The following is a 24251-nucleotide window of genomic DNA, read 5'->3' on the forward strand; positions in this document are numbered from 1 at the left end:
TCATATCACTCTCTCTTTCTTTCCGTTTCTGGGCATCCCTTTCCAATTGGGCTCTCTCTTCCCACACATCCTGCATAGTCACACCCTGAGCATACACATTGTTATTGAACTGTTTATGACAATTTTTCCTAATATGTCCTATAGTGCTGCATCTAAAGCAGGTGGGCAACCTTCCAGAAGTAGTGATGAGCATAGACATCTTTTGGCCCATTTTAACGATATAAGGGAGTTCTTTATGGTATTAATGCATCTGAAGAATGACTCTCCTTACTCCTGTGAAAATCTCCTCGCCATCTTGCACTTAAGTTTCTCTGTGCACATTCAACACCTTGCCATAATCAGAAAAGAAGTCTATTAAGTACTGGTTTGAAATAGTGCCGTGCAGCCAGTGCACTCTCAAGTGTATCACCTGTCTGTCATAAGGTCAGCATGTAAAAGTATCTTCACCATGAATGAACTCACGAATGCTATCAAGGATTCCAACTGGGTGGGAGTGTTTAAACGTGATAAAGTATTCACTGTAGTCCTTTGACTTCCATATTCCTTTTACATCCTTCATCGTAAGGTGAGCAATATGAGTGGACAGTACCTGAATAAGGCTCTCTTCCGTACATCTGGACTTGGTACAGATCTTGATGATATTCCTCACCAGGTCGTGCTCAAAATACCTCGCTGGCACTGGTCCAACGACAGTGGCAAAGGCTTCTCCCATGATGGTAGTGTGGGGTGTGACTTTTTTAAGTCTTCTGATGCCAGTGGCATCAGCACCCACCCGTAGACCTGCAAAAAGTGAATGAAGCGTCAGAAAATCACTGAAAGACACACAAGAACAAAAGTCACCTTCACAGTAGAATACTCCAGGAATCCAAATAAGACACAACTCTGGCACAGATACGCAACAAGATAGAAGATTTGTTCTAACCACCTTGTTTATGAATACTCCATACTTAAATTTGCAACCCGAAGCAAGTTTGGGCACTTTTGGACTTAATGCACCAAAATATTACCCCCAGGTACTTATGTCAGATGGCGCTTCAACACATGTATGTGTCTTGCGAACTTTCAGCTTAATTAATTCCATCTTAGCTTCAAAATGCAGTCAGACGACTTTTTACGGTACCGTTGTATTACGTTCAGTTTGTGGAAAAATAATTTCCAGTAAATTCCAGTCTTTGTTTGACTTATTTCTTTTTTATGATGTGAAATCGAGGCTTTCGTCCATCAAACAGGGGAGGTAATCCATGAATCATAACGGAGTGAAAATTCGTGTCTGCAATTTGAAAGACGACTTGTGCTTCTATTTATGAAGGGAGATGGCTTAATGCTAGTCTCCATACTTAAATTTGCAAACCAAAGCAAGTTTGGGCACTTTTGGACTTAATGCACCAAAATATTACTCCCAGGTACTTATATCAGATGGACTCCCAGGTACTTATATCAGATGGCACTTCAACACACGTAGGTGTCTTGCAAACTTTCATCTGACTTATTTCCATCTTAGCTTCAAAATGCAATCAGACGACTTTTTATGGTACCTTTGTATTACGTTCAGTTTGTGAAAAAATAATTTCCAGGAAATTCGAGTTTTTGTTTGACTTCTTTCTATTTTATACTGTGAAATCGACGCTTTCGTCCATGAAACAGGGGAGGTAATCCATGAATCATAACAGAGTGAAAATTCGGATCTGCAATTTGAAAGACGACTTGTCCTTCTATTTATGAAGGAAGATGGCTCAATGCTAGTCCTCCATACTTAATTTTCTTTTTGTTTTCTTAAATTTATTCACAAGCTAGTAATATTGACATGCGCAGACAGTGCAGTTACTATCACCTCATATTTAAAAGAAGATATTTTAGGAGTGAGGTGATAGTATTAACAGTTAAATTTTAAGAAGAATGAAAATTAGTATCAGATATTTGAGGTTTTATGAGTGCTTGACGATATTCCGAGGAGGGATAGTGTCATCCCCATTCGTGACCAACTCGTGTTATTCCGGGACAAGCCGAATAGCGACTCGTGCCCCTCTGGAAGGATTTCATATTGGCGTAGGAATATCAGAACTACTTCAAACAGGAACGACAACTCTACTCCTGTTTGATTCCAATGGTACTTAATATCACCGAAGTACTCATACATTGTATTGCTGTTTTTGTTTTTGCTATTTATTCTAAACAATTAAACCTCCTTGGTACAACTTAAAAAAAGCAACAACATATTTGTTAAAGACATATTCTGACGTAATTATTACCAGATATTCCCTTTATATTTCCAATTATATTTCTGAAAAGGGTTTAATAAACACAAATGGGATTTGTTAATCGAATATGCAAATACAATTTGTAAAAAAAACCCCGCTACATTAAATCCCAAAGCAGAAACTCAAAAAATGACTTTATAACATTTCTCAAACTGAACATACGTGTAACCTTGCTGTCATACCACAAGTGGACTTTTAACTGAATTCGCTGAAAAATATATGAAGGTCAGACTAAAATTTTCTCAGAGAATTGAAATATATGCCCAATGTTAAAGATTACAGTTGATTAGTTACATACAGATATAATATTATTGTTTTGAAACTCGTAGCGATTTATAATTACATTTCCTAAAATTGTTGGAAGCGCACGTACAATGTCCATAGCAAGCCCGCAAGATCGTCAGAAACACCCTCAGTTAGACCCATGAGAGCCGTTATGTCAACAAACGCACGTGCGTGTATTTGAATCTCTCGCCGTCAATCGATGATTCTTATCAAAAACACCATAATAGGCAGCAAAATTGTGTTAGCTAAGTTCTTTGTACTTTCAATATGACGAAATATATTTTTCATGATTTTTTAAACAATGACATAATGCCATAAACGATTTAAGTACTCGGGATTATTTTTACCAAAGCACCGCAGTCATTTACGCGCGTTCTGTTTGGTTTGTCGTATTTTCGCACATAACTAGCATCGAGAAGGGGACGAGTCTTCTTGCAGGTTACGGAAAGGGGCGAGTGGTGACGAATGTGTCATCCCCTAACAGAGTTACTTCCGAAAGTTCAATGGAAAAGTCCTTAAAATCCTCGTTGTCCGGAAAAGGGAAACACTTCCTGAACTTATTGACAGTTGTCAACAAGGCCTCCTCTTCCTTAGTAGTATATACAACAGGGGTACGAGATCACTTTTGCCAAAGGCCTCTGTAAAGCTTTATTTCATAGATAAAGCCTTTATCAGGCCCCGATCTCTTCCCCCAGTGTATATACCACTTTTGAATCCCCCAACCAACTTCCTGGCCACTATGACCGCGAACCAACACCTCCTGGCCAACCTACATCATGTTGACCTCAATGAAACTGTTTAATGTGAATCGCCTATGATCTCTTTGGTCTTCGTGATGAAGGCTTGCCAAGATTGTTGTACCCCTTGTTCTATGCACTTTTTTTTCTCGTATTCGCTGAAGGCAGTCTTACGAGACATTGACCGGATCTCTTGCTTCATCTCGTGGTACTTGGTGAGTTCAGAGACGACCAAACGAAATTCCTCCTCGGAGACTTTACTGTCAGTGAGTGCGGTGGAGATGTGGTCGCTTACCGTGTTCAGCTTTGCTTCGGCCATAACCTTGATCTCGTCGTGATTCAACGCTTTACGATGCAGTCTGCGGGATGCAAACTTAAACAAAAAAAACGCCGACCCTGACACCCCAGCTGTTATTTCGATGCCTAGCACTATGGGTGCGGCTACGATGGTGGCCAACAACCCGACACCTACCGCCCCTAGTCCCATGCTGGTTGTCATAAGGGCAGTATCAACCCCATCCACGACATTGAAAGCCCTTTGGTACTTCTTGCATAACGCTGTCCATCTGTTGCGGTCTTGTTCTAGTTGGCGTTTTATGTCGCATAACTGTCTCAATCGGAACCCGCCTACAGTTTCCAGTGTCTTCGCTACTTCTTCTACGACTCGGTACAGGCCCATCCTGTGTGCATATAATATATTCTATGAGATATCTTTTAATTGTGTATCCCTTATTGGTTGTTCAATATATTCGAGGCTTATAAGGCCTAGGTTCATGCCCAGGGAAATAGGTGAGAGTTTAATAGGTAAATCTGCGCTTACATGAACCCCCCGGAGGCTTACTTTGGGTTATATCAGCATTGGTGGATGTGCCCGGCCTTGTTGTATGATGATACGGCAACGCCGACAAGCGCTTATGATGCCCCAGTGTATTGTCACCCCAGGTAAAAGTTGTTGTACCATATCATCAGGAGTGTGTCCTAGATGGACTTCTATGACTAGTGTGGAGTACGGTTTCATAGTAAGGTCCAATTGGGAATCGGGTACGTCAAACCTTAACTCTGCACCACCGTGCGTGCTTATCATGTTACCCGTGTGATCTGGCATTAGACGAGTTTCTACCCCAATACCCGAAGTGAAGGACCCGATTAAGATACCATTGTTCCTAACTTAGGTGACATGTCTATGCTCCTTTAAAGAGATGTAAGGGGCGGTGAGGGTCATGTTGATCAACCATTCGGGCTCTTTAAAGTCTGTCAGGGACACGTGCCTATACACGTTGTCTTTTAAGTGTTGGACGTGCAAGGTGTCTTCCTCGCCGTACCAATCGAACCCCTCAGTGTCTCCTAGGTCGCAAAGCGTGACGTTGGGCTGATGACTGGTCATTACTATACTACTATAACAAGATAGTTTCCAACTGTCTTTCTAATAGTAGTTCAGGAATGCACTTCACCCCCATGAGGTGAGAAGTGGATCAGCATTCTCTACCATTGGACAATCTGCAAATTCACAATTACTCCAGTCTTTCAAGCCATAGTCAGACATCTACATCAAAGAGTGACTTGATGAAAACCAATCCGTTGACAGTTGACATCAATCAGATCCCAGTTTCACATGTCATAGAAGTTTCCTCAAACGATGTCAATCTTCGGTCATATGGTGATAGAGATAACGCTTCTATCAGTCATTGTACACTGATGAAGCTAACCTCAAATAATGTTGACATCCAGTTTGACTCAGATGATGACATACCCCTGAGTCACCTGTTGTCCAATGCTCTATTTACATCCAACAATGATGGGTATCCAAAAAATTTTCATGGAGTTCCATGGAGTTATGCAGCGGTACATCAACACCTGAAGACATAAGTTTCAATTCCGATCTTCTCGAGTCTAGTACTTGTGATCAAACAACTCTTTCCAGCAAACCCACTTTGCTATCATTGTTTGATAACACAACAGAAGGGTACACAACCGGCATTTGTAAAATGAAATCACTCCAGGATATCAGTGACTCATATTCACAGGAAGAGTATGAATCATCTAGTGATGAGTACAGACTACCAGATTCTTTATCTGATTCTACGGATGACAGTGACACAAATCTGAAAGAATAACTGAAGCGTAAATGCCAAAAGACATCCAAAACCAATACAAATCAAGTTTTGTCACAAGTAACTTCCGAAAACACAGAAAAAAACGGGATGACGGGGGACCACAACTAGGCAATGAAGATAGTGATAAGCAGCAGCCACGGATGTCAAGAAGTCGTACTCGCAACCCTGAAATATGGAAATCAAATGAACGGAAAAGAAAACGAAGTACACAAGGAGTACACAAATACACGAGGAAAAAGAGTCCCAATGAGAGAATGCAAACAATGTCCATGTAAATGCAAATATTTCTGCAGAACATTCAAAGATGATGACAGACATCATGTTTTCTCATCCTATTTGAAATTATCTTATGAAAGACGTGACTTTTTGAAACGTCATGTAAAGGCAACTGAGAAAACAGACGTACGAAAAAAGGGTCTGCTTCAAGACGTAGCCAGACGTATGAGTACCATCTCCCATCTGACACAAACATGCTGCAAGTGTGCAAGGCATTTTTCCTATCAGCTTTAGGCATAGGTGAAAAGACCGTGTATTACACGATTATGAAAAGGAACAATATTCACTCTGTTGACCAAAGAGGGAAGAGGAGTCCGAAGACCAAATTCCACAGGTAGAACGCAGTCGAGATCGGGATCACATAATGTCTTTTCCTAAAGTAGACTCTCACTATTGCAGGCTAACTTCGCAAAGGCAATATCTTTCAAAGGATCTCTCAATTTCAAAAATGTACAGACTGTATAGAGAAGAATGCAAAATAAACAATCACCTTCCCGTCAAGCAGCACATATACAGCTCGATATTCAGAACTCAATTCAACCTAGGTTTCCATGTACCCAAAAAAGGATAATTGCGTGTTTTGTCTCTCATACCAAAACATGTGTCAAGAAGACAAATTGATCAACAAACCCAAAATGGAGGATCACACTCGTAAAATGCAAGCACGAACCTTAAAGGAAGCTGATAAGACAAGGGCAAAATCCAACAGTGCAATAAAAGTAGTAAATTTTGATTTGCAGAAAGTTCTCATCACTCCCAAATCTACAGTTTCCGAGTTTTTTTACAGTAGGAAACTTGCAACTTATAACTTATCTGTCCCTGACATGGTGACGCACAATGTTAACTGCTACATGTGGGATTAAACTAAAAGAGGAAGTTGCGAGATTGCTTCTTATCTGTTTGACTATAACAAAACCTTGGGACCTGTGGACGAACTTATCTACTACTCAGACAGTTGCACTAGCCAACAAAGAAACATTCAGTTTTCAACAATGTGTTTGCTTTCAGTTGCAAATCTTCCAATCAAGATGATAACACATAATTACTTTGAAAGAGGACATTCACAAATGGAAGGGGACTCTGTACATGCAACAATAGAGAGGTACACAAACTATGCAGAATTGTACACCCCAATGGAATGGATGGCTGCTGTTCGAAATGCAAAGCAAAAACCTCCTCTTTACAAAGTGATTGAGGTTGACTGCAGGAGTGTCTACAACTTCCAATCTATTGTTGATACTCTGGTGACAAACAGAAACAGAGCCACTGATGGAACCAAAGTTGAGTGGACAAGGATTCACTCATTTCAGTACAGAAAGGATGAACCTGAGAATTGTTTCTTCAAATATGATTTTGGAGATGAATACCGCTCTTTCTCAATCAACAGAACCAATATCAGACATGCAACTGGACAACGTGCTAAATCCCTCAAAGGTGTTGAATTTCGACCTTTGTATTCTGCAGCCATACCTATAAGGGATGCCAAGTACAGAGATTTGTCAAACTTGTGTTCCAAAGGCCTTATTCCAGATAATTGCAGGCATTTCTACACATCACTGGCATATGGTGACCACAGCAAAGACAGACTTCCCGAGCCAGACGAAGAAGAGTGCTCTGATTCAGATATTTGAAATAAGTTGTTGAAATAAGTTCTGTTTCTCAGGAAATATGTTGTTGAAGTGCTGTTCTTTAATCATTCGTTTAATGTTTGAAAGAGTTTACCGTTATTTGAACAGAAAATCGTGTAACTAGATTTAATTGGTGTGAGGGAAACCATAACCATGGCTAGTTTATTCAGTTTCCTTAACTGAGTATCAGTTTGCACATGACTAGGTATATTCCAGAAGAAAAAAGCATTTAGGATATTTTCTTGCTCATGGATATTGAGGTTGGGAAGTCTTCTCGTAATCATGCAATTATGTTCAGTTGTGATTGCTCTATTTTTAAGTAATTGATGTTATAGATTGATGTTGCTCAGTTGAGTAAAGATGCCTGCAAATACTAACCTGGAATTTGTTTTTCATGATAGGTTTGCAAAACATCAGCAAACATGCCTTCCGTTCATCAAATAAGCTTTACAATATTTAAAACCTATCAGAGAAGAGATTTATTTCCAATTACATCATTAAAAGTCCTGCACAGAGATCCCCCAATATGGCGTGCAAACAGGAATGCAAATCTGGTCGTATCTATGCATATAGGGTAGATTACCTTGGTCACCTGAAAGGACGTAAGTGCCACTTACAGCCTTAGCGTAGATTTCTACAAAGTATCAAAAGGCAGCATGTGTCACTTACGACCATTCATTGGGCGAACTTCAAGACAAATGTCAGAAGAAGAAAGTAATTAAACATTAAAAAGTGAATAATTCATCTCAAAATGGACATACACTAAGGTACATAGTATTAAGATACTCCTTCCTTACGGCTTTGCTGATATGAAAAACTTCAAATCATCATCTCAAGAAGTACGTGTTTAAAACAGATTTTCTTGATTATCTCAGAAGTTTAAAAAATTGCAGATCTGCAGATACAACCTTTTAAATCTGCGACGTCAGTATGTTGTCGGGTAGGAATATCTTGGTGAGTGATATCGTGTCTTCCACGGTCACAATGACCCCCTGCAGACTGGTGTGGGAGTCGACACCCACCCGCACGTAAACAGTGCAAACGTGATACTGATGTTGTTTGACCCACCGGAGTTTGATCCCCTTCACGATTTCGACTTAGCGCTGCGATGGTTCACTTAGGCAGACTTGGATGACCAGCGTGGAATTCGCCGGTAGGCCTTCCAGGATGTTGACCATGCCTTCAAATTCAGACACCACCTGCAACCCCACGTTTTGCGCCCAGGGCTTGCTCGACAGCATGTGGGCTGCCATACTCCTGATGTATCGACTATATCACCTAGGCTTCTACCGCTGGAGGGGGACTTCAACGCGTTTGTAAATGCTGTTTTTAAGCTGCAAGGCATACAGTCTACCCTCTACTCCGGGGGTCGTCGAACCCGCGTGTGTCTCCAAGGTCGGAGATCCCTACATTGGCGCATTCTTTGGCCCTCACAGCCGTCGCGAGCCCTTCTGCGATAGTCATTATTGTATGTGCAGCGTTATGCTGAGGTAGCCTATATTCACAGGATTATGCTTTATATCTAACACTGATATTACCAACTCCGTGATGTGCCCCGAGTTAACCTCTTGTACTGCCGCCATGAAACGACTCGGTTCTGCCGTCATTGTACTTATCTGTCTTCACCGGTACGGCTCTCAGCAGTGTGGAAGGGCGTTCGACTTGAATGTTGTCTGTCGTGCTCAGCTGATTGAGATGAATGCACAGCTCGTGGTATGGGACTAGGTCGGGTAACTTCGTACCCATGACGGTGGTTATGGGTTTTCTCTCGTCTGGCGGCAGCCCAAGTGTCCTCGCCAATGGTCGGCCGAGCCTCAAGGGGGTTTATTCCATTGTTGGTTGACACCACTGTGCCGTTTGAGTTGTTCATCTTGAGTTCGGCTCCCACGGGCTTAGCGAGCACACGCTGTAGTAGCCGTTGGTTATGTAGTTGTGGACGCCACTGACGAACAGCTTGTTGTTGCTGTCGTTGATGTTGGTCCACCGCGGCAGGTAGGTCATATCGCAGAGTGTGACTTCGAGGTGACCCGACGTGTTATCGATCGTGTGCATCAGTGGAACGGACTCACCGCTCGTTATCCCTGGAAGTGTCACGTACATATACTAGCCACATAAAGAAACTGTGCATTGTCAAAATATTTTCCCAGTTGATAAGTACGATAACAATGTCAAAGGTACATATAAACTTTAATGGAGGGATCATGAGACCATAACAAGTCGGGAGAATTTCAATTGAAAAGTCAATCACAATGACGTCACGAGTCCACAAGCGGGACAGGGGTCAAACGACCATGTCACAAGCTCAATAACGGGTATGTCCACCATCAGCATTGAGAACAGCAGTGCATTGACGATGCATAGAGCCTATCAAACGTGCAAGGAAGGCTTGTGGGATGTCACGCCAGATTATCTCAAGTTCTGTTGCAAGGTCAAGGACGTTATCTGGGGGATGAGGAAGACGGCGTAGACGTCGATCCATCTCGTCCCAAACATGCTCTATCAGGGAGAGATCTGGTGAATTTGCAGGCCAAGGCAGTAAGTCAACGTTGTGGTGTTGCAAGAAATCCATAGCAACCCTTGCCGTATGAGGGCGGGCGCATTGTCCTGTTGGAATGTTAACTCAGGGCCATGACGTTGCAGAAAAGGAATTGCCACAGGTCAAAGAATCTGATCCTTGTAGCCAACACCAGTTAAGTTGCCCAGTTAAGGCATCAGTAAGTCGACCCGGTTGCACATAGGGTACGGGTTCACGCAAGACCAGCTAGACAAGCTCCCGGCGGGTGAAAAGGCCATGACCGAAGCGTACGGGAACAGGTTCTGCGTGCTGCTCGACTTCGAGTTGCTCACTGGGCATGCATCGTTTTACCAGGCCGCGCTGGGTGATTGGCTTGAAGACGAGCTCACGTTCAACGACTACAGCAAAGTCATGAGTATGCCGAACAGTGATGAGGCCAGTTACACCATCGACAACATCTCTCTGGAGTTCGACATGGTCACTAGCCCGGAGCTGGCCTGGCAGGTTCGAAACCAGTACTCGGGGAAGGTGGCCATCCTGTACGACCGGGTCCTGCAGCATAGAACGATCATACGCGACAAGAGCAACACACTATGGAACATCAATCTAAACATGCCGGCGCGATCGATGAACGGCATATTGATCGTCCCAGTGGAGGATTACGAGCCGTTCTGAAGGGACCCCGAGATCACGAAGGTAGAAGTGACCATCGAGGGCGTGCCCTACCAGCTGTTCAGCAGTGGGATGAGATAACGGACGCCAATCGGTTGCACGGCTGTGGACGCCGCATCGACAAGGGCAGCGAGGGGATAACTGTCCAGATTGCCAAGAAGGCTCAACCCGCGGGCAAGTTGAAGTTATATCTGTACATGATTATGGATGCGCAGCTTAATATAGGCAATGGGAGATTCATCCAAGCCATCTATTGATCTACCCCGCGACCCACACTGTGCCAAAAAGTGTGCGGGCAGACGGGCTGTGGGAAGACCGTTTTCTGGATATGCTGGAGGGGTACTACCTGGACGTGTTCGACAACATAGTTATCATGTGCCCTACTGCATATGAACAAGACGTACACGGGAAGACCTTGGGTGATGACGGACCCGGACGTGCACAGGGTCGACCCGGGTACACGCCTGCGGGACTGGCTGAAGGCTTACCATAAGAAATTCAAGGGGTACAAGGGGTCTTTCAAGTAGTACAAGTTCGCCTCGTCGGCCTTGATGTCCACTTTATCTATGCTGTAAGTCTTGACCGACCATGTCGTTTCTCACTAGGGCCCTGTCAGGTATCTGTTTCTCCTTCCCACGCGATAGTGCAGCCGGTTCGGCCGTCACTGATTTCAGTTTGATATTGTCGGCCGGTTTCTTGCTGGTGAGACGAGTGGCCTCGTGGTTGATAGCCGACACCACTCGAGGGAGCCGTGCTACCCATTCCGTCGATTGTTTTTCTGCGTTGACCATCTCTCTCGCATACTGATGTCCGAATAAGCGCTCGGCCAAAGTCCGATTGAACCTCTCGACTATGGCTTGGCTGCAATGAGCCCCGGCCGCGCCACGCCTGACCTTGACGCCGTGCTTGGCTAGCAGTTGTGATACGACACCCATGAATTCCTGTCCGGGGTCGACTTGCAGCTCCGTGGGCCATGTCAGCGGACTGCACTTGTATATGCGTTCGAACGCGTGAGCTACCTGGGTCGAATCTTTCGCTGTTAAGGGCTCGGCTTCTTTGTAGCGGCTGGCCACGTCAACGACAGTTAGGGCATACTTGTAACTCTTTTCGTGGGGTAGGAACAGGAGGTCGGCCTGGCATCGGCACACCAAACTTTCTTCTAGGTACGTAGTGTGGTGCCGGTAGGTAGATCTACCACAGGGCTTGTTTCTCCAGCCACGCTTTGGCCTCGTCCGGGGATACTCTCGCCATTTTGGCAAGCTTATGTATGGCGCTTGCTCCTTTCCAGTACCCACGCGGGCTGTAGTATATAGCCTCAAACTTTCTCTGGTTCTGTGACATCGTATACATACGTCTATTTATAGTTCAATCTTTCGCGCCCATACGCGTATGTGTTGATCCCGTCGATGGCTATCCAACGCTTCGTGTCCATCTGCGACAGGGACGTCTTGTTTATCGTCAGTCCGTATAACCTGTGTCCTTCGCTTCGCAGTGTGTTCATCTGATGCTTGAAGGTGCGGGTCCTGAACAGGGCCTCCTTGAACCTGGCGTGTTTGATGTGTTGTTTCACCACATACTTCTTGACCCCCTTCGCTTTCCGGATCTCGCTATTGTCGGCCTTCAGGATGGAGTACATCTTGGGCCTCAAGCCTATGTACTCGGCGATCGACGTGCCGGCACACTCGTCCTTCATCTTACCGAGGACCTTTTTGTTAACCGTGCTGTGTATGGCATGGCCCTTTGGGTAGTCGCTGGTGTTGTACAAATGGATGTGTTTTGCCATGTCCTCGTACATGTCTTCGGTTCGAATCTCCATCAGCAGGGAGTCCCTGTCCGTGTACAGCACCTCGCACCTGTCGCCGTACTGCTTCTTGAGCTCGTTGTAGTAGAAGTCGTATATCAGGTGCTTGGAGAGGTTAAGGATGCTCATCCCAATGTAGACGGGCCGTTTCAACTTGATGTGGCTCTTCCTCATGTGCAGGGCCACCAGATCGTTGGTGAATATCTTGCTCCGGTTGAATGCCGGGCTGGCTATCAGTCTCCTGAGCTTGTCTTCCTCTTTCAACCAGACCAGCTTCACGGACACGCATTTCCTCAGGTTCTCCATCGTCTTACCGAACACCGAGTTGTTCATGAGCTTGTAGAGGTTCTTCTCGAAGTCACTGGTGGCAAGCTTTCGCAGGTCCGTGTTCATTCTGATGTAGGGCTCCATCCAGGGGCTTTGGTTGAACTCGAGCACCCTATGGGTTTTAGTCAGCCTCATACCCAGCGACAGGTTCAGCTGCAGGTTGGGATAGTGAACAATGTTCTTGGGTTTGGCCATCAAGTTGGGTACGAGTTTTTCAACGTTGGCCGGCTTATTACCCCCTACCCTCGGTTGGTAGTCAGACATCCAGTCCGGGTCCACCGTCAAACGTTCTGGAGCCAGAGGGTAGCTGTTGTGTGACTTGTGTAATACTGCTGGTCACTCCAAGTCCACTTCGAGTATGAAACCTGCCCCCTAATCCGGCGGTATGCTCATGACGTCTATCTCAGGCACCCACTCGAATCCCCCGGTTGGTAGATACTGGCTCATGGCCAAGCAGTACAGGTTGTTGACGTCGAGGTAGAGGATGTGGCTGGTGGGTTTGCTAGAGTCGTAGCCCTTCACGTATAGATTGTTGGCTTTCGCGTAGCGTTTGGAGGCCATGGAGATCCCACCTCGCAAGCCTTTCTCGATGAACAGGTGCATGTTGTAATCGGTGAGGAGTTACAGCTTAACTCCGGTTTTCTTCAGTAAGGCATCCCAAGAGAGACTGGGGCTGGTGTAGTACCATGCGGGATCGAGGTGATACTGCTTAAAACACGTCTTTCTGAACGTCTCGAACACGTCAGCCAGCAGGAGTACGTCCGTACTCAAGTACAGGTCGTGGTAATCACCCAGGTTCCTGCAGCCCAGGTTCTCCCACACATTCTGGGCGTGGTCGTAATCGTACTGGGTGATGGCCGAGTCGGTCAGGTTGCTGTAAAACCGGTCGATGGGGGGTAGTCGGGTCTCAGCGAACTTGGCCCAGCTGTCCATGTACTCGTAGGGGTAAACACCCTTCCTCATGAGCAGGGGTCGAGTCTCGGCGTCGGTGTATCGATCGGTGATGGGGAAGGTATCGTTGGCCTTGACCAACCTGTCGAGAGATGACAGCAGGAACTGAACTGAGTCTATGAACCTCAGGCCGTTCAGGGAGAAACAGATGTATCTCTCCATGTTGTTGGGGATGCACGTCAGGTTGCCGTCGACCCTCGCGATGGCCTGCATGATCAAGTGAGAGTCGTACCCTCTCAAGTTGTGGAAGACCACGGGGATGTTGATTGTTTTGGGGTTGATCCTGAGCTTGAGGTTGCATGCGCTGTGAGCGGCGCCTCTGTACTCGCCGGTGATGTGGCAGTGATCTCTCACCGAATCTCCGTTCAGCGGACCTTCGCACACGTGGTAACGAGCGCTGCAGCCGTGAGCTCGCCGGTCGGCTTGGGTCATACTCATGGGAGCGGCGGTACCCAGCCTTTTCCTGATAGTTTTCTCTTCCTGTTGCAAGTACGTGAGAAATAGTTCAGCCGTGTCGGGACCTCTGTACACCACTGGAGCGTTCGTTTGTCCATCGCATCGGACGACCACGTACCCGAACCCACAGGCCTCGTGCTGTTGGTGGACGGCTCGATATCAACGTGTTTGACGAGGGCTTCGAAGTCAGCGTAGATGATGTAAGGTACGGGCATCTGGTTCTTGTGGTTGTCGAATTTTAGGGTATTGCCGCCTTCCTTGGGCATGTCGATTCGTATGGCCATCTGCCCCACACCTAGGCAATCCTCCCGGTGTGATTCCAGCAGGTCGGCCTGGGGGAAGCCTTGCAGGCACCGTTTGCAGAAGTGTTTTTTCTCTCTGTATTTCGATTGGTCGTACAACAGCCTACTGAAGTGTTTTATAAACTCGTAGTTGTACTTGTCACCTTGCTGAATCATGAATATATTGACAAGCGGCGACCCTCCATTGGGCTGATCCTGTGCACGATCGTTTTGTTGCCTTCGTGTCCAAAGACGTTGATGGCTATGGGGTTCTGCTTCTCGACCTGATAGCTACCCTCATGCAATCGTCCCCTCTGTTCTTGACGTTGACTATGGCTTGTTTTTTCTTGTAGTAGGGGGGTAAGTCTAGGTACGATCCGCCTCTGAACGGTACGTAGTTAGCTATGTCTAGATAGACCTTATCGATCTTGTCCACGGCCCACCCGGACCCCCTGTGCATGTAGCGTTCCAGGTACTCTCGTATCTGCTGAAGCGAGGTGTTGATGGACTCGTCTACCGTCTCAGCTTGAGTCGCGACCTCTTGTTTACCCCGGAAGTAAGGCTGAACATATTCAATGGCACCGTCCGTCTGCTGCTTATCGAGCGACATCTTGCCGTGATTTGAAACTTGAGACTTCCCAGGTCGTTCAGTTCCTCATTGACTTTGTCAGCGATCAGACTGACTGACTGACTGAGTTTGGTTTTACGCCGCTTTAAGCAATATTCCAGCAACATCACGGCGGGGGACACCAGAAATGGGCTTCACACATTGTGCCCATGTGGGGATTCGAACCCGGGTCTTCGGCGTGACGAGCCAACGCTTTAACCATTAGGCTACTCCACCGCCCTGTCAGCGATCAGAGGCTTGACGTCGGCAATGTATATATTCTTGTCTAAATGCATGCGCCAGCCTCTCAGATAGTTACCTACAGCGCATTCAGTGCACACAAACTGTAGAGCGATGACTCTGTGCTGGTGCAACAGTTCGACAAGCTCGGCCTTCCTCATACGGGAATAACCCGCCAGCCCCAGCTCTTTCGCTTGGAGTTTGAGTTGTTTCACCGTGGGGGGTCGTTGTACGGGGGTGTGAAACAGTGTAAACTAGCCCGGCTTTCCCCAGGCGGGAATAACTCACCAGCCCCAGCTGCTTAGCTTGGAGTTTGAGTTGTTTCACCGTTGGAGGGGGTTGTATGTCGAGTAAGCTAAACAGCTGGGGTTTCCTCAATCGAGAGTAACCCACTACACCTCGTTCTCTCACAATCTGCCTGAGCTCTCGGACAGTAGACATTGTTATACTCAGGTGTATACAATCTCTAATTTGGCCACCGGCAAGGGAGGTAACTCCTCCAACCTTAATAAAAAAATAAAGGAGGTAATGGAGGTAACTCCATCTCCACCTGACACCAATAGGAGTTCATCAAATGCTACCTCACGTTCACGTGACATGTCACAAGTGGAAGCACCATGAATCCACAAAACATGATCCAATGGAATTGCAGAGGACTTAAGAATAATTATAATGAATTTCAGTTATTGATTCAAGACTTCAAACCATCCGCGTTTTGTCTCCAAGAAACCTACCTAAAAAGGATTGATAATTTGACATCCGTCAGTACAGTTCCTACCACTCCTTTTCTCCTCCCGGTGTAAACACTACAGGAGGCACTTCTATCCTGGTGAGGCAGGGCATCCTCCATAGCCCTGTTCCACTTAACACCAACCTACAAACTTTGAACATAGGGTTTACACTATGCTCACTCTATCTTCCTTCCTCCTCAACTGTCCACCTATCAGATATTCAGAACTTGTATAATCAACTCCCAAAGCCCTGCATAATCATGGGCGACCTGAACGGCCATAACCCTCTATGGGGGAGTACTGATACCAATAATAAGGGAAAGGTCCTTGAAGATTTTCTCTCCAATAATGATCTATGCATCTTCAACGATGGATCAAACACCTATCTCCATCCTGCCACTCGAACATACTCTGCACTTGATCTATCACTTACGGATTCTAATCTCTTAAACAAGTTTGAATGGTCGGTCCACGATGACCTTTGTGGAAGCGACCACTTACCAACTATTCTTACTCCTATCACTCCCGCGGATGAACCACCTTCAACAAGATGGAGTGTTACTAAGGCCAATTGGCCATTATTCCAAACTCTCTGCTCTGAAAAGCTTATACCAGACAACTTCAGGAATGTTCCTGATCCCATGGAACTATTTTCTGATATCTTAAATACTATTGGAGACGAAACCATTCCTAAGTCCTCGGCAAACCTGCACATACGCAAACCATGGTTTGATACAAACTGCAAACAAGCTAGGAAAAATAGGAAGGAGGCGGAAAAATACTTCCGTCAACATCCTACTGTGCATAACCTGAATGCCGTTAAAATGACAAATGCCAGGGCAAGACGTTCATTAAAACAAACTACACGCCGGTCATGGAGGAAATCTGTGTCCAAAATCAACTCCCGCACACCCATGTCCAAGGTGTGGAACATGATTCAAAAGATTAAGAGCAAAGGATCCAAATCTGGCGTTCACCATCTCAAAGATGGTGACTCCCTTTTAACCAATAAAGTTGAAATAGCAAACAAACTTTGGCAAACAACTCCTCCTCGTCAAACTATAACCGCAAGTTCCAGAAATACCAAATCCAACAAGAAAAGAAATCTGTCAATTTTAACTCTGATAATGGTGAGGATTACAATGAAACGTTTTCTCTCCATGAACTACGTACTGCCCTGTCGGCTCACGACACTACAGCAGGAGCTGATGATATTCATTATCAGCTTCTGAAACTCCTTCCTGATTCAAGTTTGGAAACTCTACTCTAATATATTTGATGACATTTGGACAACCAGCCACTTTCCTCCTTCGTGGCACAACACCATTATCATCCCTATACCAAAACCTGGCCGGGATCATACCGATCCCTCAAACTACCGTCCTATATCACTAACTAGCTGTGTTTGTAAAACCATGGAGCGCATGGTCAACAATCGATTAATCTGGTACCTGGAGACCAAAAACCTCCTTAGTGACCTCCAATGTGGTTTCTGAAAAAAAAAAAAGTACCATTGACCATCTGGTGCGTCTGGAATCTTTCATAAAAAAATCCATCGTCAACAAACAACATACTGTATCTATCTTCTTCGATTTAGATAAAGCATATGCTACAACTTGGAAACATGGTATCCTAAAAGATTTACATGAATTTGGATTGAGGGGCCGATTACCTCAGTTCATATCTCAGTTTTTAAACAACAGACAATTTCAAGTACGGGTAGGTTCCACATTGTTGGATTATTTCCACCAAGATCAGGGCGTCCCTCAAGGCAGCATCCTGTCTGTCACCCTTTTTAGCATCAAAATTAACAGCCTCACTAACGTCCTGAACAGTTGTGTTGATGGGTCCCTTTTCGTGGACGATTTCAATATTTCATGTCGTGGTAAGAACATGCACGCAATAGAAAGGCAGCTACAACTCTGCCTTCACAAAATCCAAAAATGGGACAATGAAAATGGCTTTAAGTTTTCAAAATCCAAAACAAATCGTATTCACTTTTGTCGTAAATACAGACCACACAAGGATCCAGACCTATCTTCAGATGATACTCCCATCAAGGCAGTAGAAAAGGCCAAATTCCTGGGACTCATATTCGACTGCCACCTGACATTCTTGCCACACATAAAATATTTGAAAACCAAGTGCTTGAAGGCTCTGGACTTACTAAAAGTCGTTTCAAATACAGAGTGGGGAGGGGATCAGACTACCCTCCTTCACTTGTACAGTTCTTTGGTTTGCTCTAAACTAGACTACGGCTCCATTGTTTATGGTGGAGCCTGCAAAAGCAATTTAGAAAAATTAGATTCTATTCACCACCAAGGCCTGAGGCTCTGCCTAGCAGCTTTTAGGACCTCTCCGGTAGACAGTCTATATGCAGAGGCTGATGAACCTTCCCTTGAACAGCGCCGCATTAAACTTTCACTGCAGTATATCACTAAACTACGTTCAAATCAGTCCAATCCAGCATACAATTGTGTTTTCAACCCTCTCTATGAAAACTTGTTTCCTAAACTGCCAAGCCTGGTTCCACCACTTGGAATCAGAATTCAACCACACATATCTGTAGCTAAAATTGATCTCAATAGCATAGCACCTTACCGACTCCTGTCTTCACCACCCTGGCAGATGGTGAAACCACAGGTCGATCTTACCCTCACTAAATTCAAAAAGTCTGAAACAAATCCCTTGGTGTTCCAGCAGGAATACATCCAGTTACGTTCCAAGTATGACACCCATAGATCCATTTTCACAGACGGATCCAAGGATGAGGGCCAAGTTGCCAGTGCTACAGTCATTGGATCTAAAACTGTCTCCTCTAGGATTCCCGACAACAGTTCCATTTCACTGCCGAGGCCAAAGCTATCTTTTCAGCTTTGACCTATATTAAATGGCAGAATCATTCCAAAAACTTCATCGTTTTCACAGATTCATTATCTTGCCTTCAAGCACTTCAAAATGTTACTTCAAGTCACCCAATCATTCTGGACATTTTGGAACTTTACAACGACCTCTCTACTGGCCAATGTGACATCGTCCACTGCTGGTTGCCGGGTCATGTCAGCATAGCAGGTAACACAAAAGCCGATGCTGCAGCAAAAGCAGCTCTTGACAAGCCCTTATCTCCACTGCTGATCCTGTACAGTGATTTCAAACCCACTATCAAAAGCTATACTCGGGACCTCATGCAAAAACGATGGGACACTCAAGTAGGAAGAAATAAACTGTATGAATTGGCCAACAATTGGTTATACCTACTTGGGTTGTCAGTCAAGATGTGATCAGGTAATTTTACGACGATGTCGTATTGGCCACAGTCGATTTACTCATGACTATCTGCTGAAAACGGATGGGGATGGACCCCCCATGTGTGTCTCTTGCGATGAGGTTTTCACCATCAAGCATATTCTGCTTGAATGCGTGGACTTATCGTCTGCAAGGGACTCACATTATGATGCAACAAGTCTAAAAGATCTGTTCTCCCGCGTGAGCGCTCATCTGATAGTGAACTACCTGAGGGAAGTTGATCTATATAATAAATTGTAACTGTGAAATGTAACTATCATAAATTGTAACTGTGAAATGTGACTAACACATTACCTGCCTTTAAATTTGACGCTATAACTTTTTCTGCTTTTAAATGACAATGTAATGCATATATGTTTTTGAAATAAAACTCCTTCCGTGTATGTACTTTCAACTTGTTCTCGTCACTATATATGGCTGGAATAATGCCGATGTGACGCAAAACCCAACTCAACTGATGTATATAAGATATATATTTAATTATAACATAATATGGGGGTTGACCTCTAATTGGGGTTGCGGGGGTGAGGGTGGCTTTGGGGATGTACGATATAGCATGAATAATGAGAGAGCCGCAGCAGCTGCGCCTGCAACCCACAAAGTATAGTTACTATGGCGCTTGGCTAGGCCCCCTTTTCTACTGGCAGCGACTCTCTTAGGGTTCTTCTGCTTAGTGACTTGTGTCGGTGTCGGGGTTTCCTCCCCCTGCTCCTGTGTTGGGGTCGGAGTCACTTCCTGCTGGGCAGCATCCATCTTGTATACTATTACTATTATTGTTCCCCTCTTTAAATTGACAATGCTTTGCCGTGATTATCACCGCCATCACCGGGGCTAAGAACATGCAGTATTTGTGGTACAGCATGCAGCTGATGGCGCTCAAAGCGTGTTCGATAAAAGGGTCCTTCTGGAGGTCCTCTCACAGGTAAAGCCGACGTTCCGAGCGAATTGGAAGGAAGTACGACACCAAACCAGTGTAGATCTGCGTCATGGTCGACCCTATAGTTTTTGTTATCTCGGCCCCGAGCCAGGACTCATATCTCGCGTACAGCTTATCGACCTCATCGGCGGGTAGTTTCTGGAATTTATCAGGGGTATAGATCCCCCCCAAAGTATTGTTTGGCTTTGCCACCGACCGCCAGTGCTACCAGTTTCTCTCGCTTGTCTTCGCCGCCCAGTTCCTCTCGCTTATCACCCTCCACCAGCAGTTGTTCGAGCAGGTCGTTGCATTCCATCCTATAATGTAACAAGCGATTTTTAATTCTAATAATATAATACCCGAGGCACGCGAAACACAGTGAGGTCAGGTTGCACACGATAAGGACTTCGAAACATTGTATATGTTACGGTGATATCAACATAATGATTCATGGATTACCTCCCCTGTTTCATGGACGAAAGGCTAGATTGTACAGCATAAAACAGAAATAAGTCAAACAAAAACTCGGATTTCCTGGAAATTATTTCCCCACAAACTGAACGTAATACAAAGGTACCATAAAAAGTCGTCTGACTGCATTTGAAGCTAAGATGGAAATAATTATGATGAAAGTTTGCAAGACACCTACGTGTGTTGAAGTGCCATCTGATATAAGTAACTGGGAGTTTGGTGCATTAAGACCGAAAGTGCCCAAACTTGCTTTGGTGTGCAGCTTTAAGTATGGAAAACCAGCTGTATCTTCTGAATCTCTAACCTTTGTGTTAAGTCTTGTATTTGCTGGTATTTATCTTCTATGATTTTACTTTTACGTGAAAGTTCATTATTTAGTTTCTTTTCAATATTGGCGAATCTCTGAATTGTGACGTCGTTATTTTGTGATATACATTGCTTCAGTTGGAGCATAATGGCTTACTTAGCAACAGGCTGAATTTATCGTTCTCACCTATGTGTTTGTCAATGTTGGTACTGGTGTTCCTGTGTCTGCTCTGTGTGTCTTCTTCCTGTTCCACTTCACTGCTTGTAATGGAGAGGTGTCTGATGTTAGCACGGCTGAACACTTTTGTCTGTAGGGCATGTGCAGGTAGTCCTCCTTCAATAAAGTGGAATAAATGAAACACATCATGGGCATATTTGTCCAACTGCTCAACAGTAACTCCGTCTGTCTGTCTTCTTTTGATAAGATGACCATCTGGAAAGTTAGCACAAGTGTCCTTTCCATAGTTGTACAAACTTTCTGTACCAACTTTCTCTAATTGTCTAGCTACAGTGGTTGCAGAGCTACATCCGAGCAACTTTCCAATGGCCATTCCCCTCTGTCGTTAGCCTAGGCATCGTTTGAGTGGCGTGTGCACCTCCTATAGCGTCAATCCTGAACTGTTTTTTACACAAACCTATATAAAGGATACCTCAGAGTGAAATGCATGCTTTCCATCCAGAGCCGTCGATGCACTGCTAAAATTATGGTTTTGCTGCACTGTTGGTGTGAATGTTTAACATAAAATGATGTTTATAATGCATGATGAAATGAATTGTGATTGAGCTTACTTTTGGGGCAATGTTAATAAAAGCCCTGCTACACATTCATCAGAATTTGGTGAGTTTAGGGTACAGAACCAATTTTGTCAGTGTCTGTTTTGGTGAAATAAATCCATTCATCAGTATTTATACAGTAGTGTCCACAAAACATAAAGTTCTAATATGGTTTGGTGAAAATGAGGTGCAACACAACCAAGCCATTGTGGAGCAATTTCATATTATTTCAGAGCAAAAATGGCAGTATTTTAGGGAAGGCTGGCTGGGAAAACACAAAAGCATGACATAGAAGACACTATTACAGATACAGAGAGCAGCAGTTTTCCTGGATTCAAGAATGGGGCATGTTTCTCAATCAAGACATTCAACTGTGAGACATTCTGTGACTTTGGTATCAAAGCTCTTATTCTATATATGTTACAGCTTCACCAAATTTTGATCCATTGTATTATCTGTTATGATTGTTAACCTAACCCTATGCATTTCAATATAATTTGTTGACTGTCCATCCATCTCATGTTGTTATTTCATGATTTTCTTCTGCACCTTTTGATTTCAAGGTTGACCTTCATGTGAATACACAATGCCATTTAGAAAGTGGCCAAATGTAACATATGTTATGTTTGGGATTACATGGCTGACTTTGTCTGCTGGCGATTTGGTGCCTAACTCTTGAGTGTGTACAGGTAGGTTTGATACCCAGTTGGGACTCAACCTCACAAAAGTACTAAAATCTGTACTTAACTGAGAAAGTATATTCCATATAATAACATGTTACATATAACCACTTAGAAGGGTACAAAAAGTATGTGATTTAGGCTACCAGTTATCCAACTTCCATTGTTGTACTGGCTGAGTGGGTTAGATGGCTGACTTTGTGTGCTGGCAACCAGATGCCTAACTCTGAGAGTGTGGGTTCAAATCCCGGTTGGGACTCAACCTATCAAAAGAACTAGAATCTGTACTTTACTGAGAAAGTGTAACTCAAAATATAACATATGTTGACCCTTGAGCTTCAATCCTAAACACTTTATTGTATGTAATCAGATGAAAGAAATAAGTTAACACATAATATAAACTGTGTGCCTTACTTATCTCTGGATATTATGCATTCAATGTAATGCCTGGAATATGTCTAATGTATGAAAAATGTCGAAGAAATGTATCACTTTTTCTAACTAAAAAAAATGACCATTATACAAGAGAATGATCTGTTCCATATTTATGCCATATCACTACATTTGCAAACATTGAATAAACAAAATTACCAGCAGAATCACCTTTATTGATATTTAAAATCATGAATTACATCTTGAATTTGAGTTCTTTAAATAAACATCTGAAATGATCCAGTAAATAAAGTTTAACCAAATTGCATCAATTAGAAATTACTGCTTCCTTAAGAACATCTGCACATGTGTCTTAAAACTGTTATTATGATTACAACATGCTACTTCTTCTTCTTGCCCTTCTTGCCCTTTTTGCCTTTCTTTCCTTTCTTCTTCTTTTTACTGTAAGGACCAAATCCTTTGCGCACCATAATGCCCCGCCACCAGGCTTGCAACTGCAAACACAAAATATATTTTCTTGCTTTCACCTCATCCTGATCATTACATTAATTCTTCCCCACACGACTGATGGAGTTCTACAAATGAAACATACAACTTTATGGATGACAACTTCTTACTTATTGCATAAAGCGATGTTTCGATGTAGATTCTTACATCGTTATCAGCTAAAAGATTCCCCTCAACTGTCAGTTCACCTGATGAAGGGATCTGTAAGTTTACATCCGTAAAGAAATATCTTAGAGATCTATATACAACTTCTAAATGCTGCTAAAAGACATCGTATTTTCGATGTCATCACATATTTTATTCAAATGGCATGATAACATTTATTCCAACGTGTCATGTCACGAAATTTGCAGGATATAATACATGATTTATGAATATTCACGAGTCCTAATTTCAAGTGTTATGGCTCATTATTTTCGACACTAACCCACATAAATCCGTTGTTGCACTGGTGTTACATGGCGCACTTCGTCCGACTCCAACATAAAATGTTGCTATTTTGATAAGAACATATTTTACAGGACTTTCATGTGTAAGCCCTGGCAAAAGTGGAAGAACTTCTCATTCTACAAGTGTTTCAATTATCATTTTCAGTTGAATATGACGAGAGAAAAACGAAAATTAAGATCACGAAATCTAACTTCTGCTTTCTTGTCAGTGCAAAGGTCACCAGATGTGATGTCACAGATAGGGGTTGTCTGCTAAAAATATATTGTTATTGAATATTAACAGTAAAATTTTAGATATTTTGTCTAGCAAACCCAAATTTAATGCGAATCACTATTTAGAATGATTAATCGTAGCTCATAGGAAAAAAACCCATTGTGTTTTTGACTATGTAATTGACACATCACGGAACCTATTTGACCCTGTATGATCCCATGACCCGGAAACAGTAGTTCATCAACACTGCACATGCAAGTTTCTCAGTATCTCTTATTTGAACTTTTGCTGATATTAGGAACATCACTTGATATGAGTAACATATAATTGTGAGACATGTTGATGCTAGTTTGGTA

The 24251-nt window shown here is 43.8% G+C and overlaps 1 protein-coding gene across 2 annotated transcripts in view; it reads right to left on the minus strand.

Moving 5' to 3' along the window:
• Positions 1-22919: 22919 nt before the first annotated feature.
• Positions 22920-24251, minus strand: part of LOC124286823 (dynein regulatory complex protein 9-like) — a 129632-nt gene continuing 128300 nt past the window's right edge. For both annotated transcript variants that reach the window (XM_046723263.1, XM_046723262.1), the window contains one exon: positions 22920-23219. In XM_046723263.1, coding sequence (XP_046579219.1) covers positions 23106-23219 — 114 coding nt within the window. In that variant the 3' untranslated portion in view covers positions 22920-23105. The remainder of the gene's footprint in view (positions 23220-24251) is intronic.

This window comes from Haliotis rubra, unplaced genomic scaffold, assembly GCF_003918875.1.
Source record: "Haliotis rubra isolate DU_JTF1 unplaced genomic scaffold, ASM391887v1 Scf392, whole genome shotgun sequence".
Lineage (NCBI taxonomy): Eukaryota > Metazoa > Mollusca > Gastropoda > Lepetellida > Haliotidae > Haliotis > Haliotis rubra.